The 15,481-nt window shown below is 36.8% G+C and overlaps 3 protein-coding genes across 4 annotated transcripts; 1 reads left to right on the forward strand and 2 right to left on the reverse strand.

Annotated features, from left to right (window-relative positions):
* Positions 1 to 615: 615 nt before the first annotated feature.
* Positions 616 to 2,261, reverse strand: LOC7454454 (uncharacterized protein At4g26485). Its single transcript, XM_002317576.3, has 3 exons — positions 1,679 to 2,261; positions 1,400 to 1,598; positions 616 to 1,185 (listed from the first exon to the last, which is right to left on the reverse strand). Exons 1-3 carry the CDS (start codon positions 1,863 to 1,865, stop codon positions 909 to 911), a joined length of 663 nt encoding a protein of 220 aa, XP_002317612.1. The 5' UTR covers positions 1,866 to 2,261; the 3' UTR covers positions 616 to 908.
* A 1,825-nt stretch (positions 2,262 to 4,086) lies between these two features.
* LOC7454455 (heavy metal-associated isoprenylated plant protein 41) lies at positions 4,087 to 6,875 on the reverse strand. The gene is made up of 2 exons (XM_024581110.2): positions 4,794 to 6,875; positions 4,087 to 4,444 (listed from the first exon to the last, which is right to left on the reverse strand). Exons 1-2 carry the CDS (start codon positions 4,988 to 4,990, stop codon positions 4,162 to 4,164), a joined length of 480 nt encoding a protein of 159 aa, XP_024436878.1. The 5' UTR covers positions 4,991 to 6,875; the 3' UTR covers positions 4,087 to 4,161.
* Positions 6,876 to 7,769: 894 nt separating this feature from the next.
* On the forward strand, positions 7,770 to 15,438 carry LOC7482989 (uncharacterized). 2 transcript variants are annotated; one of them, XM_006377793.3, is made up of 9 exons: positions 7,771 to 9,030; positions 10,594 to 10,723; positions 10,824 to 11,320; positions 12,125 to 12,205; positions 12,331 to 12,435; positions 13,233 to 13,346; positions 13,424 to 13,507; positions 13,774 to 13,845; positions 14,783 to 15,438. In XM_006377793.3, exons 1-9 carry the CDS (start codon positions 8,710 to 8,712, stop codon positions 15,044 to 15,046), a joined length of 1,668 nt encoding a protein of 555 aa, XP_006377855.2. In that variant the 5' UTR covers positions 7,771 to 8,709; the 3' UTR covers positions 15,047 to 15,438. The 2 variants fall into 2 exon arrangements, with proteins under 2 accessions (XP_024467624.1, XP_006377855.2); XM_024611856.2 differs by lacking the exon at positions 13,774 to 13,845 and having other exon boundaries at positions 7,770 to 9,030.
* The last annotated feature ends 43 nt before the right edge of the window (positions 15,439 to 15,481 follow it).

Here is a 15,481-nt window from a genome sequence, read left to right on the forward strand (position 1 = left end):
ATAAGTGAGACAAAGGCGCATGTCTTTAGGGATGTTAACGATGTTGGTCCAACATTGTTAGTGGATCTTCTTTCAGCTATACGAAAATTTGATATTATTACTGAAGATATCGGCAATTCATCTGATAATGGAAGCTCTATCCATAGAAATCCTGAAATATATATGCTGACTGCCCAGAATTGCATAGCTGTCAAAGAAAAAGTCCAAGAAAATAGTTCACTTGCCCCACATAGAATGCAGTTGTCACGCTAATTCGCAGTTTGTACTAGATCCAAAATTCATTTCAGAGATGGCATGTCATGGTTCCTGAAAGATACTAATGAGGATGTTCTTAATTTCTATTGTAAATATGAGACTTTGTGCTTTTGTTCTCTTATTGAATCAATAGCAATGATGAAGCAGCCTTTTGGCTGAGTTTGGACAGCTTGGATCTGCAAACAATGGCAGCTTTGGTCTCTTTGCTGCATGTTGATTAATATCTTCTTTCTTCATAGCATTAAAGTTTTGCCAGTGAGTTCCAATCTACAGATGATGATTCTGTAGAGTCTATCATTAACTTTAAGGATCACCCTGTCATGGAGTCTATCATTCAGCAGGCTAGATAGCAACAAGATGTTTGATAATTACTTTGTATATATATAGTAACAATTACAGGAGCACATCATGCAGGCATGTTCTGACCAGATCATTTGGATTTCAGCCATGATTGTATATATGGTATCAGTAATCTCTCATAATAATACATTTAAAATAGTTATTGCCACTTAGTGACAGGGGCAGGAATTTGGGTTTGTGTGCCTGTCTTGGTGGGTTGGAAATGCCTATGCATCAATTAATGCCAAAGAAAAAAGTTAAAGCATAATGATTTGAGGAATAAGAGTGTTGATTTACAAAGGGATTGCTCTGTGTCAGGTAGCCCTGGAAAATTTGAAGGTATAGCTGTTTCCAGCAGGAAAAGTCTCATCAGCTCTAGCACCAGATCCTCTTTTATTACCGTATCCTGGATATTCAGATCTTCTGAACCAAACTTTCTCAACCAAGTACAGCCCAACATCCTCTGCTAATTTCTCAATCTCCCACTTACAATATGGTTCTTTGATCTTGTGTGTCACGTGAACTTCTCCATTCTCTTCTAACATATCATGGCAACTCCTTAGGAAGCCCTTCACCAATCTCTGATGTTTCCTAAAGAGAGTAATAGGAATGCATGTCATTAGCACTCTCTATTTAAACTGAAACCTAAACCTAAAAAGACTTGTCAATATTGCATTATTAAGAAGATGGAAAAAGAGGGGTTCACAAGCTCAAATCCTGTCACCTACACCTTAAGAACAGAAAATAAAATAAAATCGAAGGGCATAAGGCGAAATGTAGCATGAATCGTCTTAGCTGAACTTACTCGATTTGGCGAACGTTTGATTCACTCCATTTTAGAGCAGTAGCTGGGAAATTAAAGACTATCCGGTCGAACAATTTCTGTTTCAGGAGAGGATGCTTTCTCATATTATGTACATCTACTTCATGAATTATGGTGCATCCAAGATCCTCCAGCTCAGTTAAGTTTGTTGCAGATTTCGAATACTTCAGCATCATGGTCTCTTTTATTTATTTGTAATTACAAGATCAATCAGAATATATCCAACCAATAACAGATCATATTGACTATAGAAAAAATTACCTTTGGAGTAGAGAGAAGTGGCTACCATGTTTACAGCAGAACCAAAGGCTTTGCCCAAGCAAGCAGCAAAAGAAAAATCACCTTCTCCTACCAGTAGTATTTTATGACAACTGCTATAATGCTTCATCCATTTCACTTCTTTATTATTTATACTAAGCATTTTCACTTGGCTCTCCAATTCATCCATTTCTATATGGCACTAAAAGATTTTGTTTAGAGTTTCTGTGCTTTGTGGTATGCAATAAAAGAGATACAATGAAGGGAAGTTTTGAGAATAAAGGAATAATCAGCGAGATTAAGCAACAAGAGATGAAAAGTAAATGGAGAGTCTTTGCTATGCGGAAGGAATCTCTAAGCCATTATGCCAAAGGGCCATGAGTGATACTTTTTCATGGAAGTTTACATCTCAATACTTCGTATGCAATGATACCACTCCTCGTCAATTTATGGAATCAAATCAGCAGGAAACACCAATAGGAGCCTTGAGAGCTGAATAGAGGCAGACCCTTGTCAAAGAAAGGGAGGGAAGCAAGAGAAGAAAAGGCAAAAGTGGGTTGCCTTGTTGTTCTGCTATGAATGGTGCAGTACAAATAGAAATAGACCTTAGATGAAAGGAAAGGGATAGAAGAAAGAAAAGTGATAGATACATCAATGAAAGTAATGCGAAACAATAAATAATAAAAATTAAAACAAAAAGAAGAAGAAGAAGTTTTTAAAAAAGAAATTGAAAAGAGAAAGCAAAGAAAAAAAGAAAGGGAATTCAAAATATGCAAAGTCTGTAATATTATTATTAATCATCAAAACTGTTTAATATTTATAAAAATAGAGTATTAATACTAAAACTTTAACTAGAACAAGCGATTGGGTTTATGATCCACTAAATAAAATACTCAACAATAATTAAATCAAACTCAATAAATAAAGCCAAATTAATAAACCTCAACTAAAAATTCATATAAATTAAAACAAAAAACATAAGTTAAAACTTAATCTGTCAATTGTTTGGGTTATCCTCCATCGTCTATGATCATATGCGTGCATAAATAATATTTCGGGTTCGATATCCCCACAAGAAAGGAAGATATCGGTGTCACATGTTCAAACAAACAAAAGTGGGTTCTAAACAGAAGACTCAAGCCTAGGGCTGTGCGAAGAGCGTCGGAGAAGATAGCCACACCATTAACTTTATACCGTGTTAGCACGTTCACCAACACTCCCCTCCCTTGCAGCCTAAGCCTTGTGGTGGATGAACTATTCTCAACTTTATATATTACACTGTATTCTTATATTTATTCCATGCAAGATATGTTCATTAACAATTAGAGATCAGTCAGTACTCCTTCCGAATATGTGCTTATCTGGCTCATAAATAATGAGCTTCTCTATTTGTTTGGCAAGGCATATAGTTGCAGCTTCCTTGCCGCAAGGAGAGACTAATTAAGGCAAATTAAGGAGCCAACTTAGAGAAAGAGGTTAGCACAAGAGGGACGCAAAATCATCCCAACATCCTCTGTAAATTTCTCAATTTCCCCCTTGCTATATGGATATTTAGCTATCCTCAAATGTACTTACCAAGAATCCCTTCACCACCCTCTGATGATTCCAAAAAAAGATGCAAACATACTAATTAGCACCTTTAACTTGGAACTCAAGTCAAAAAACTTCTAATGTGCGTTGTTCTAAAGTCTAAGGTGTCTGGTTCCTTCCATTCACTATTTTTTGAGGTAACCCCCAATGACTTATTAATGAAGGTACATTACTTTTTCTAGTTGAACTTTACTCGATTGGGCTAATATTTGCTACACTCCGGTTGAGTTATCCTGTCAAACAATTTGTGATTGAGAATAGGATGCTTGTTCAATGTACGTGCATTTACTTGTCACGGTGCATCCAAGTTCCTCCAGCTCTCTTAAGTCAGCTCTGCAACACTTTAGCCTCACCATCTTTTGTAATTGCACCAAGACACCAGTTTACATTTGGCTTTCTAAACTACCCATTCTTGTTTGACCTACATACCTTGCTTGGAAGATGGCCTGTTCTATTTTGAGTAACATCCAGACCTCTTCTTCTAGCATGAACATATAGAGATCTGATCAAGCACCCCCTTTGGATGAAGCTGAAGATTTATTTGTAATTAGTGCATGCTTGCTTGCTCATGTTTGAGGTGGTTTGTGTGTTGTAGGCATTTTATTGTCGGTTTGGGCTAGGTTTTATGGTTTTGTGTCCTGGTTTTCCTTTTTCTTAATCTCATTTTTTTTTTCTGTATTTGTGTTCTTTTGTGTGTGTGTGTGTCTTTGTGCTGGAAGTTGCCTTCACTGGGTTCTAATGTTTATTTTTTTTTTTAATTGGGGCAGCTGTCAAATGCCTTTATTTTCTCTACACCTAGATTACTCTTTAATAACACAGGAAAAGAAAAGATTACATCATTTTCATTCCACAAGTCTTCTTACAGAGAGAGGATATAATGACACAGTTGCTCAGTGTCAAAGACTGGTACTCTTTCCAAATTTGAAGGTACAGCAGTTTCCAGGAGGAAAACTCTCATCAGCTCTAGACCCAGATCCTCTTTTATTTTCATATCCTGGGTAATCAGATTTTCTGAACTTAACTTTTTCAACCAGGAACAGCCCAGCTTCTTCTGCTAGTTTCTCAATTTCCCACTTGCTATATGGATCTGGAGTCTTGTGAGTCACATGAACTTCTCCATTCTCTTCCATCATGTCACTTGCACTCTTAAAGAAGCCCTTCACCAACCTTCGATGACTTCTAAAGACAGAATTCAACATAGCATTTCACTTATCGTTCACAAATCAAAACTCAAATAACTTGCCAATGCACAATTAATCTTGTAGCTACTTAACCAACAAGGTCAATCCTTGGTCACATAGGGAAGTCCAGGATTGCTTTTAAATTTCTAGTTTTTGTGAGCTACCAGGAAAGAAGGTCTATTCCAAAGAGAACAAGGTAGGCCTTAGTGTAAAATATCAAAAATAAAAAGAAACAGGAGAGTAGACAGGTCTCAACAGTTTTATTCCTGCACTTCTTCTTCAAGAACAAGAGAAAAATCCCAAATGATCACATAAGGCAATATATTAGAAGTTGTAGCTCAACTTACTCAATTTGGCGAATGTTTGCTTCACTCCTTTTGAGAGCTGCTTGAGGAAAATTATAGACTATCCTGCCAAACAATTTATGGGTGAGAAGAGGATGACTGTTCATGGTATGTGCATTTACTCCGTGCATAACAGTGCATCCTAGTTCCTCCAGTTCTCTCAAGTTGGATGCAGCTCCACTGTACTTGAGCCTCATCATCTCTTAATTTTGTAAGTACAGGATCAATCAGATTGAATCCAACAAATATTAGACAAATGTATACGGAGACAGGTGAAATATTGTTACCTTCAGAGTACAGAGAAGTGGCAACAATGTTAGTAGCAGAGCCAAAGGCTTCAGCCAAGCAAACAGCAAAAGAAAAATCACCATCTCCAACTAGAAGCATTTTCTGAGTGCTGCTATAATGCTTTATCCATTTCTCTTCCTTGTTATCATCTATATTAAGCATTTCCAAGTGGCTCTCTAAACTATCCATTTCTATATATATTTGACCTTGATGAAAATGGCCAGTTCTATATATGACCTTTAACCTTTTCTCCTGGCATGAATATATAATCAGGAGGCCTGATCAGGCAACTTCCCTCACCCCCAGAATGAGGACTCATCGGGATTCATAGAGAGTTATTGATGAGTTTCATTTCCAAGGAATTTTTAGTCTTCCATAGTACTGCTGACAGGTTTAAATGTTGCCTAGTTTCTTGGCCCAATAGAAGCCTGTTTCATTAGTCTCCAGGTTCATGCATGGTGGTTTCGTATTTGGACATTTAATCAATTCTCCACCCAAACCAGGTTATGTGGCATGAAGCAGGAGAATGATCCTTCTTTTAAATTACTTTCAAAGATCACTAATATCAAGAGAAAATCTGCCAGTTTTGACATGACCATCCATTTATATATAGAACATCCACGCATAGCAAATAATTGAAGAACCAGGCCTTGTAATTCCTCAGCAAGTGTGGACAAGATATGGAGTAGAGAATCAATTTTCCAAGGATAAATTACCTTTCTAAGAAAATCACCCTTGATTGGTTTCTTCAGATGGCATGTTCCATTGTCCGAGAAGGATGTGTTCTATCGAGGACAATAATAAATTCTGGGGTTATTGCGTAAAATGTCGATAATTCTTTGACTTCTCACATACGCTAAGCTTACTGTATCTGGATCATGTTGCTGTCACCCCAGACATGAAGAAAACCTGCAGGGGGAGAGGCTATCCTGTCAAAGAATTTGCCAAGCAGAAAAGGGTGGTGCCTCCTAGTGTGTGCTTCTACTCCATGGAGGATTGTTCATGCATACAAGGCCCAAATCAACTAGGAACGTTGTTAATTAGTCTTATCTATCTTATATTAGGTTCATGCTCAGAATAATATTAAACCATACTGGCAGCAGACCCAAAGGCTCTGAGGCATATGCAGGAAAAGAAAAAAAAACCCTTCCCGAGCTGATAGTATTTTATGACGAGTACTGCTATAATGCTTTATCCATTTCTCTTCATCTTCTACTTTACTGTCCCTTTCCATTTGCCCTTCCCACCTGTCCATGTTGTGATTAGCTCTCTGCACCAACCAATTCAAATTGGCTCACTGTGCTAACCATTTCCAATCGGTTCTGCTAGGTTTTCTACACCAACCATTCCACCTGGCTTTCCTTGCCTTTGAAAATGGTTAACCTACCCACAAAGTAAATTGTTAAGAGATTAAGAGGGCTGAGGCACCTACGCTCAGTTGCTCACTGTTGGATGCAGGATTTTTATATCCTGTGGGATTTAGGTCTCCTGGCTCTCTGCCCCGGTGGACCATGGCTACTCAACTCTCACCAAATTTCATGCGCATGGTAGGATATGTTGAACCATTTATTGGACAGTTTGCAGTATTGGCCATCTTGCTCTACTGTTTCTATGGCGAGAAAACATAGAGTGGATATAGGTGCCGAAAGGGTTCTGCCTGTGGTGATATCCTAGATACTCCGGCCTCATTTATCCTTTCTTATGGTCCACCGCCTGAAAGCTGATACACCCATTTAGCCAACTGAACTAGTCTGGCTGGTGGCTACTTGGCTGGTCATGCACGAGATATTTGTTATGGATAGCCTCCGAACCTTGTGAGTTGTGTGCCAATATCATACATAAGTTCTCTTCAATTTTTTTTTTTTAATGATTAACTTAGATATGGGACCAGCTTGTACATACCTCGATTAATCTTACGGACCCTGAAATTAACAATTATGTAAACCTCTATTGACCCTGAGGGGACTCAAACTCATAACCATTGAGGAGCAAACCTAAAACCTGACTAGTTGAACTATTTCTCATGATTCCCTTTTTTAAGTTTTTGCTTCACCTGTTGGGAGTGTTATTACAACGGTATGCGTTTTTTAAGATTTTTTTTTATTATAAATATATTAAAATAATATTTTTTTAAAAAATTATTTTTAACACAAATATATTAAAACAATTCAAAACCTTAAAAAAAATTAATTTAAAAACAAAATTTAAAACTTTTAAAAGCACAATTGAATTATACTTTCAAATATCCTATTAATCATAAAAAAAAAATCACAGAAAATTAATGTAGTGTTTGTTGTCTCATGAATAGTGAATTCTCTAAATCATTATTTTAAATAACTTAAAATTCAAACAATAAAATAAACTACATAAAAAAGCACAAAGTATTTGTATTTCTTTCTATAATCTGTTTTATCGAAGATTTTAGTAAATTCATGTGTCTTAGGATAAATTTAAATTACATGATTTTCATACTAATATGTTTTATCATCTTCTCTCTCTATGATTAAAATATTTTTAAGAAAACAGAGCTGCTGATGTTAGTTGTTACCACAACAACAATCATGGAAACGGATGCATTCTACTAAAATTGAAAGCATAAGCAATTATTAACCATTAAGGCATTAACCCAAAAAGAAGAACTCAAAGTTGGTCCCACTGAATCATCATTGTTATGCAATGCAACGCTCATCCAACTCCACGACACAAAGCCAAAAGTAAATTCTGTCATCCTCGACCAGCGCTCTTTCTTTCTCCACTGTAATAATAATAAAAAAAACCAGACCTTTTGGAGCTCAGTGTCTCTCCTTTCACGAGCTTTCTCTGCACTTGGTAAAAAGTTTAGGGTTCTCTTGTCTCTCTTCACCACCAAAGCCAAAAGATGTTTATCCTCTCTTGCGAATCGTTCTTTTAAAGAAACCCATTTTACCATGTCTTGCCGTAAACCCATTTTTGTGGTCTTTTCTTAGCTTTTAGCCCTCTATCATGTGAACCTCACCAAACCCAGCTGTACCTAGTTGTTGTTTCTTCTTCTTCTTCTTACTAAAGTCTGAATCTTTCTAGCTATTTTCAAAGTTTTTGGGATCTAATTGGCTTTCTTATGACACCCCAATACAGTTACTGTTAACTTCTAGCTCTTTTTTTTTTCTTTCTCTTTAGCCTTATTAAGTTATGTTCAGTCTTAAGAGAGAGGAGACAGATAAAGACATTAGTGTCAAAAATAAAGGAGGAGAATAATTCGGGTTCTTCTTGCTTTTTTGAAAACGATCATGTGAAGCAAAATTTAGTGTTGAACGTGATGGATTTTAGTGTTTTCTCATGAGGGTCTCTCTCCTTTTCAACTCTCACTGCTAAAAGGAGAACCTTCAATTCACTGATTTCTATTTGCAACCTCAAGAAACCTGTGAAGCTTCCCTGATCGAGGCTGCTTTTTGGTAGTTTTGGTAGATCAAGCCTCTCTCACTATGGATAGCATTTATTTTTTAGCTTCGCATTGTGTGAGGGGTAGAGGATGTTGAGGTAATATCAATGGAGATATGAACAGACTGTAGTGAAGATCTAGATGCTTGTTTAAGTTGTGGGTTGTGTTTATTTGTTTCTTTGTGGAGTTGGTTATATAGTTACTAGTTTGATAATGGAGGATATTGGGCTGGTTAAGCGTGGGCGGAAATGGCTGCAAACGCAGAAACATGCCTATTGGCGGGCGAAAACTACAGTGGGGTGTTGGCGGGACAAGATTGGTATGTTTATAGAGAGGCATTGGCCTATGGTGTGCAATGGATGTGCAAGATTTGGAAGATTGATGCGTTTGTTGTTGATTTATTGGAAAGATTGTGTTGTGAGGGGTTTTAATTCAGTTATCAAATTGGGTTCGGCGGCTTTGCTTCTTATAATGTGGAGTTGCTTTCTTAGTCTCACTTCAATGTCTTCCTTGCTTTATGTACTACTTTGTATGGTATGTTTTCTTATTTTTAGCCATTTAACTTTTCTTGTTGTATGCACCTGATTCTTATTCTGATCATGTCGCTATCATTTCTTCTTGGTTTTTTTGTTTTTCCCCTTATTTTTGTGATCCGATTGTTTTGAATCTGCATTTCTGATTCATCAATGTTTGAGTTGAATTTATGGTGTTCACATTTATTTGTGGCATATTCTAGTTGTGGGTAATTAAACTTGAAAGTCAGGTGGAGGGCGATTAAAATCGTTCATGACAACGTGGAGATCAATTTAGTTTTTGTGTAATGCGAAGTTATGGACTGTCTGCTCTGATGATACCAATCGTGGAGCTAGTCTGTGGACAAATATGGTATAAGCTCTCATGGGTTTTACATGAAACGAAATTAGCATTAATGAACTGGATCCTGAAAAGGCTGAGAACTTGACCATGAATCCAACATACTTGCCAAATCACCAATTTGGCAAGCAACTCCAGTGATGCAGTATTCAGAACTCTTAAAGACTGAAATTCACCAGAAGAAGAGAGATTATAGAAGAAAAAATTTAAGTTTAAGCACAGTTCTCAATACTCGGTTAAAAAATAATAATTACTTGTTAAATTGAAGTCTTAGAGAGGTTTTTGTGCAAATAATGGAGATAACAAGTAATAAATTTAAAATTGTAGTTATAGATAAACCAGCAGTTCCCAGACTGATAAGAACTGTGATCTCCTTTCTGGAAGTCCACAATCCTTAGAAATTCTAGACATTGTATTCAGCAAATAGTGAGAAATTATAATCCAAATTGTAGAGTTATTGGAAATTTATGTTCATAGGTTTAGTGTCTGAAGCTCCTGATGTCGTATGGTTCTAATTTGTGCGAAATTCATTTATTCTCTTGGGAGAGAATGGTAAAGCTTAATGCTTTGGTGATGTTTTATGTTTACAACCTTCTCATTGGTCCACGTCCATTGCAAAGAAAGGGCCTGCTGATAGAGTTGGTCGGGGAGATGATATTAGCTATCTGGTCTGAGAGACACCTGGCCCTTTAGCTGCCCCTCTTAAAAACCATTACTTAATAAATCTTTCTTGCGCTAAATATGCTGATGACATACTACTGGGAACTGCTGTTGCTGAGAACTGCTACATCATTTAGTTCTAAATTAGCCCACAATCCTTCTTTTTTTTTTTCTTTTTTTTTTTCCTTTCTTGGGGGAAAATGATAGATCTTAACGCTGTGTTTGTGTATTTTATGTTTGCAACCTTCTTATTGGACCACTTTCAGCCTTTCGATTGCTTCCATGCATTTGCAATTTTGACCATTAGCATTTGTGTTCATTTATAATCGTGGATCTCAAACTTATTAAAGCTTATTATGAAAATATCACTATAAAGTTGTTTGAGTTGATAGGATTTCTAGAAATCAACAGGGTCTATAGATACATTGGCTTTGTCAGGGATTATAATTCTAGAAATCAACAGGGTCTATAGATACATTGGCTTTGTCAGGGATTATAATTCAAGTGAATATTTTAAAATTGAAATTTCATTAAATGCCACTGACGGTGGCTTCAACATTTCAGGGAGCTGCGGGAGCTGCTGTTCAGTATTTGGGCTACACTCCTGGACTTTTTATTGTAGGACTGTTTGCTATTTTAATTTTATGGATGTATGCTAACTTTTTGATAACTGGAACATTATTTATAGTTGGAGGTAAGTTTAGTTACTAGTGCAAGTAGATGCTCTTTTTTTCAAATTCTATATATCTGTAGAACTTTCGGGGAATCTAATTCTGTTTTTTATGAAATTACAGGTTATTTGTTCTCTCAAAATCATGCACGGCTAGTAGTCTTAATGGCGACTATATATGCTATTTATTGTGTGAAAGTTCGAGTTGGATGGCATGGTGTTTTCCTATCAATAAACCTAACATTTTTCTCAAACGATATTTTAAATTTCCTGCTTCAATGGTGTGATAATGTCAGGGAAAGCACCCAATTTGAAGAACACAAGGAAACTGAAACAGTTCTGGAAGATGAGTTTTTTTCTGAGGAATGTGAATTCTCGATTCCTGCTGATGAATCTGAGAAGGTGCAGTCATGCAAATCATCTAGCAAACCAGCTGCAAGCGCGTCTGTTGTGAATAACCAAAAAGAGTCTTCTGCTAGAAAAGTAGTTGTAGAAGAAGAAACAAGCTCAGCTGATGAGATGAAAAGAATATTAGATAGTGGAGGTCATTATGAAGCACTGGGATTTCCTCGCCACAAGCGAATTGATGTTGCAATTTTGAAGAAGGAATACCGGAAAAAGGCAAGTTCCACTTTTGTTCTAAACTGAAATACTAGTAACCATTTTAATTGATTTGTTCTAGTGTTCTCACTCTGAGATGCGAAAGTGTTTGGGAAAGTTGATCTGGTTGGATCATTTCTCAAAAGTTTTGCATCTTATTGATTGTTCTGTGCAAGTAAATGAGATACCAAAACAATCTCACCAGGTATCTAAAATGGTCACAGTAAACAAAAAGAACCTAAATATCAGAATACTACATTAGGACTCTTAATGTATCACAAAAACCATTATGTTCAGCTTGCAGTAAAAAGGCTTGCAAGAGAGAAAAGTTAGGGGCGGTACAATAACCCGTCATTTTTTGTTACTTAATATTTCATAGAATTCATATCAGGCATGCCAGGGACCTGTCCCTTGATTGGCCAAGAAAGCTGCTTGTTGATTTTGCATGGTTGTGTTCATGGCTGGTTAAAATGCCAATGAGATATTTGAATTGCTGTGCATGGGTGGAACTAGCTTATGCCCTGCCCAAGCTTTGAGGAAGTCTTAAATCATCCTGTTAGTACATTTTCCCTCCAATCCCACCCTCCAAAAGAAAAATATATGTTTTCAGGTCCCTCTTGTTTTCATGCTAGCCCTTGTATTTTTAAAATCTAGTTCCGTCTCCTAATATTTATGTTGTGGAGTGGTGTCAGGTTGTTCTTGATGTATAAATCTATTATGTTTGTGTGAATGTAACATTACCCCCTTGCCCCATGGGAAAAGAAAAGGTAGGGGGGATGAGTGAATGGGGTTTCTGATTTTCTCTTTATCCTTTAAAATATGCAGGCCATGCTTGTCCATCCTGATAAAAATATGGGAAGCCCTTTAGCAAGTGAATCATTTAAGAAACTTCAATGTGCTTATGAGGTAAGCATCCTTCTCTGTCCTCTCTCTCTCTCTCTCTCAAGAAAGTTAGGGGAGATGAAACATAACAAATTTAAGAATGTGTTGATTTGTGTCCTATTGACTGACCACAATGATACAATGTCCAGGTTTTGTCTGATTCTGTGAAGAAGAGGGACTATGATGAGCAATTGAGAAAGGAAGAATCTAGGAGTAGGAGTGTATGCGAGAAATCCCATAGTACTTCACGTCAGGTAATTTATGTGGTATTGCTTGCCGATGTATTTTTCAGCCTTGTGGTCAATATTTGGAATTTTTTGTTCTCCAATTATCATTGATGTGAAATTCCTGACTAAAAGAAAAAAAGAAGTAAAAGAATAAAACAACCATTTGTGGAGACTGACTGTTAGTGTTCCCCACATGGAATCTTGTTTTCATGTTCACAGTTCATTGATGCATTTTTATCATGTGCAATGAGTTGTGAATACTGTCTTTTCATGTCTGGGGAGTCATTGCTTGGTGCAATGGCTTATCTTTGACTTGCTGCCATTGTGGGTTCAAGTTTGATTCCTGAGAGCGGTTACTTCTTGCAAAATGGTGAAAGTAGGCTTATCCAGATTTCCACCCCAGGACTACACTTCGATGGAACCAGAGGATAATGATATGTGTTTTTGTTTGAGAAAGCATCAATTGAGGTGCAATTTATTACAAACTTGAAAGTATCGTTTACAAGGATTTTTATGTTTCACTTGGCACTTTTGTAGGTTGTTTATTTCTGAGGTAGAATGGAGATCAAATAATTAAATTGTGAACTCTAGGATCATGAGCTTGCATTAGTTGTAAAATGGCAAGGCATTGTAAGATCGGTCAAAGTAGTAATAGGTGTGTTTAATCTGGGAAACCTGCCTCCTAAGTCCAAGCCCACATGCTATGTATGGCAGTTATGTGCAGCTGAATGCTGAACTGATTCATATGATTCTGAGTTAAATCACTGATAATAAATAATATCACTGATTGCGACATTTTCTAATCTTATTACTGTTATAAGCAGGATAATTCAGATTACTGCTCTGAGGAATCGAGGTGGATACATTGCACCAAGTGTGGCAATTCACATATATGGGTGTGTACTAATAGGAATAAGGCCAAGGCAAGATGGTGCCAGGTTGGTTTTCTGATTCTCTTTCCAACTCTGTATTTCATCTTTCTAAATTTATAAATTAGAATTAATTTTTGCTTCAGGATTGCCGCCAATATCATCAAGCCAAGGATGGAGATGGATGGGTTGAATATAAAGGCTCATTGATCTTTGACAAGCCTCAGAAGGTACATTCCTCGTGATTACTCATTATTTCATCTATGTTTCAGTAAGCATGTCCGTTAATTCTTCAAAATCATGTGATCTTATTTTGTGAATGTGGTTTTGGTGATCTGAACGTTCCTTGTGATTACTCATTATTTCATCTGTGTTTCAGTAAATATGTCTGATAATTCGACAGAGTCATCTGATCTTATCTTGTGAATGTGCTTTTGGTGATCTGCCATCTGTCAACTATTCATTATGCTAAGCATTTTCAGTTCCTGTTTTTTAGATGGAAATTCCGCGTGCATTTGTTTGTGGTGAGAGCAAAATCTTTGATGTATCAGAATGGGCTATTTGCCAGGTCTGTAGTTCTTTTTCCATGGGCATGCGCTGATTTTGTTTCTTTTCAATATGCCATTTGAACCTTGCTGAGTAGAAAAAAAGAAGTATTACAATTAATGACTACAAAATCAGTTGTGGTAATGACCACGGTGGTTCTGATCTGTGAAATTTACAGTTCCAAGCTAATTTGCCAATCTGAACTTGGGGCTATATAAGACATTAATTAGGGTGCAGGACAACTTTAGTGGAAGTTGTAGACGGCTGTTTTAGGGTTACGGCTGTGAAATATATTGATCTAGGGGCTGCACTTCATTCATAATATATTTTCATGCAGAAATTGAAAGGATAAAAGCATACTACTAACCATAGACTTGGGCTCTTAAATAAGAAATGTATAACTTTTTTAATTTTTACTAGGAAAGAGAAACCTAAATCTTGTTATTCCTAAATTGCTAGAAAGTATATCTCTTTGCAGGAAAATTACTGAATTTTCTAACTGCCTGTGTAGGCAGCATCAAATAGCCTCGATAAAAACAAAACTGTTGAATCCAAATCCTAGGGTAATGGATTTTTTGAGATAGCTGGTTTTAATTTCTCTGATATGCTTTCTGAAAATTAAAGAGAGAGCAATTAGACATGGCAAAAAATCAGCCGCTTGCTGCTCTTTCCTCTTTGTTAGATTCCCACCTGGGAGATAGTCAGATTAGAAGATCCTATGATCCAGCAAAGAGTACCTTGCCTTGTCGGCATTATTTCAAACCATTTTCTCATACTGTAGACTTTCGGTTAATTTCATTATTTCCTATCTTCATTAATGGAAATGATTGATGACCGGATCTTTCAATTCCTCATGGCAGTCGCATCAGTGGTGCCTATAACATGTACGTTGACTGAATTAATTATAATCAGATTATCAGTTATAATCCAATATTCTAAATCATTAAAACTCTTTACAGGGGATGCTATGCAGGCCCAACACCCATAGGCCAAGCTTCCATGTAAACATGGTTGGCTTGGAGAAGACAAAATGGTCCAACTCAAGCAAATATCCATGGGATTTGGATGCTGAAATGATGGATGAGAAGGAAGAAGAATTTGAGGTGAGGCTTCAGCAGGCTTTTGGCCGTTTTTGTGAGACCTCCAAACGTAGAAAGAGTTGGAGTCCTTTTAAGTTGCCCCAAAAGAAAGGGAAGAAGCAATGGCGAAGAACATCAACTTGAATGAATTCCCATTGCAACCAAATGGAACTGTGCTTTTGTTCCCCTGTTGTGGGGGTGATTGGTTTGGATCGAGATCACCTGTTTCACCAATGGAATGTGATTTGGTGATTCCAGCAAAGCCAAATTTGAGGAATTGAGCTGGGTTTTAGAGTCTAAACAAAAAAAGACAGATGGGTTTTGGGTGTAATTTTCAAGCTTGTAACAGGCAGTTACCTTGCAGCATGCGACTTGTCATAGGTTCTGTCAATGTCAGAATAACCCCCATCCCATCAAAGGAAGAAAAAATCAAGATACATTTTGCACAAGCAGCACATAATGTTAGCCTTTTTGCACTAATTTTCAATATTTTGTACATATAATATTCAATTTCAATAAATTTCTCATTTACTTAAGATGCTGCTTTCATGCTGTTTATTTAAGAATGAGAATGATCAA

The sequence above is a fragment of the Populus trichocarpa genome, chromosome 11 (genome assembly GCF_000002775.5).
Source record: "Populus trichocarpa isolate Nisqually-1 chromosome 11, P.trichocarpa_v4.1, whole genome shotgun sequence".
Taxonomy (NCBI): Eukaryota; Viridiplantae; Streptophyta; class Magnoliopsida; order Malpighiales; family Salicaceae; genus Populus; species Populus trichocarpa.

Coding starts and splice junctions, on each gene's coding strand:
- LOC7482989 (XM_006377793.3), top strand. CDS start 8,710: ATGGAGGATATTGGGCTGGTTAAGCGTGGGCGGAAATGGCTGCAAACG. Junction 11,321..12,124: donor AGAAGGAATACCGGAAAAAG/GCAAGTTCCACT, acceptor TAAAATATGCAG/GCCATGCTTGTCCATCCTGA. Junction 12,206..12,330: donor AACTTCAATGTGCTTATGAG/GTAAGCATCCTT, acceptor TACAATGTCCAG/GTTTTGTCTGATTCTGTGAA.
- LOC7454455 (XM_024581110.2), bottom strand. CDS start 4,990: ATGATGAGGCTCAAGTACAGTGGAGCTGCATCCAACTTGAGAGAACTG. Junction 4,445..4,793: donor GCAAACATTCGCCAAATTGA/GTAAGTTGAGCT, acceptor TTCTGTCTTTAG/AAGTCATCGAAGGTTGGTGA.
- LOC7454454 (XM_002317576.3), bottom strand. CDS start 1,865: ATGGATGAATTGGAGAGCCAAGTGAAAATGCTTAGTATAAATAATAAA. Junction 1,599..1,678: donor CACTTCTCTCTACTCCAAAG/GTAATTTTTTCT, acceptor AATAAATAAAAG/AGACCATGATGCTGAAGTAT. Junction 1,186..1,399: donor TCAAACGTTCGCCAAATCGA/GTAAGTTCAGCT, acceptor TACTCTCTTTAG/GAAACATCAGAGATTGGTGA.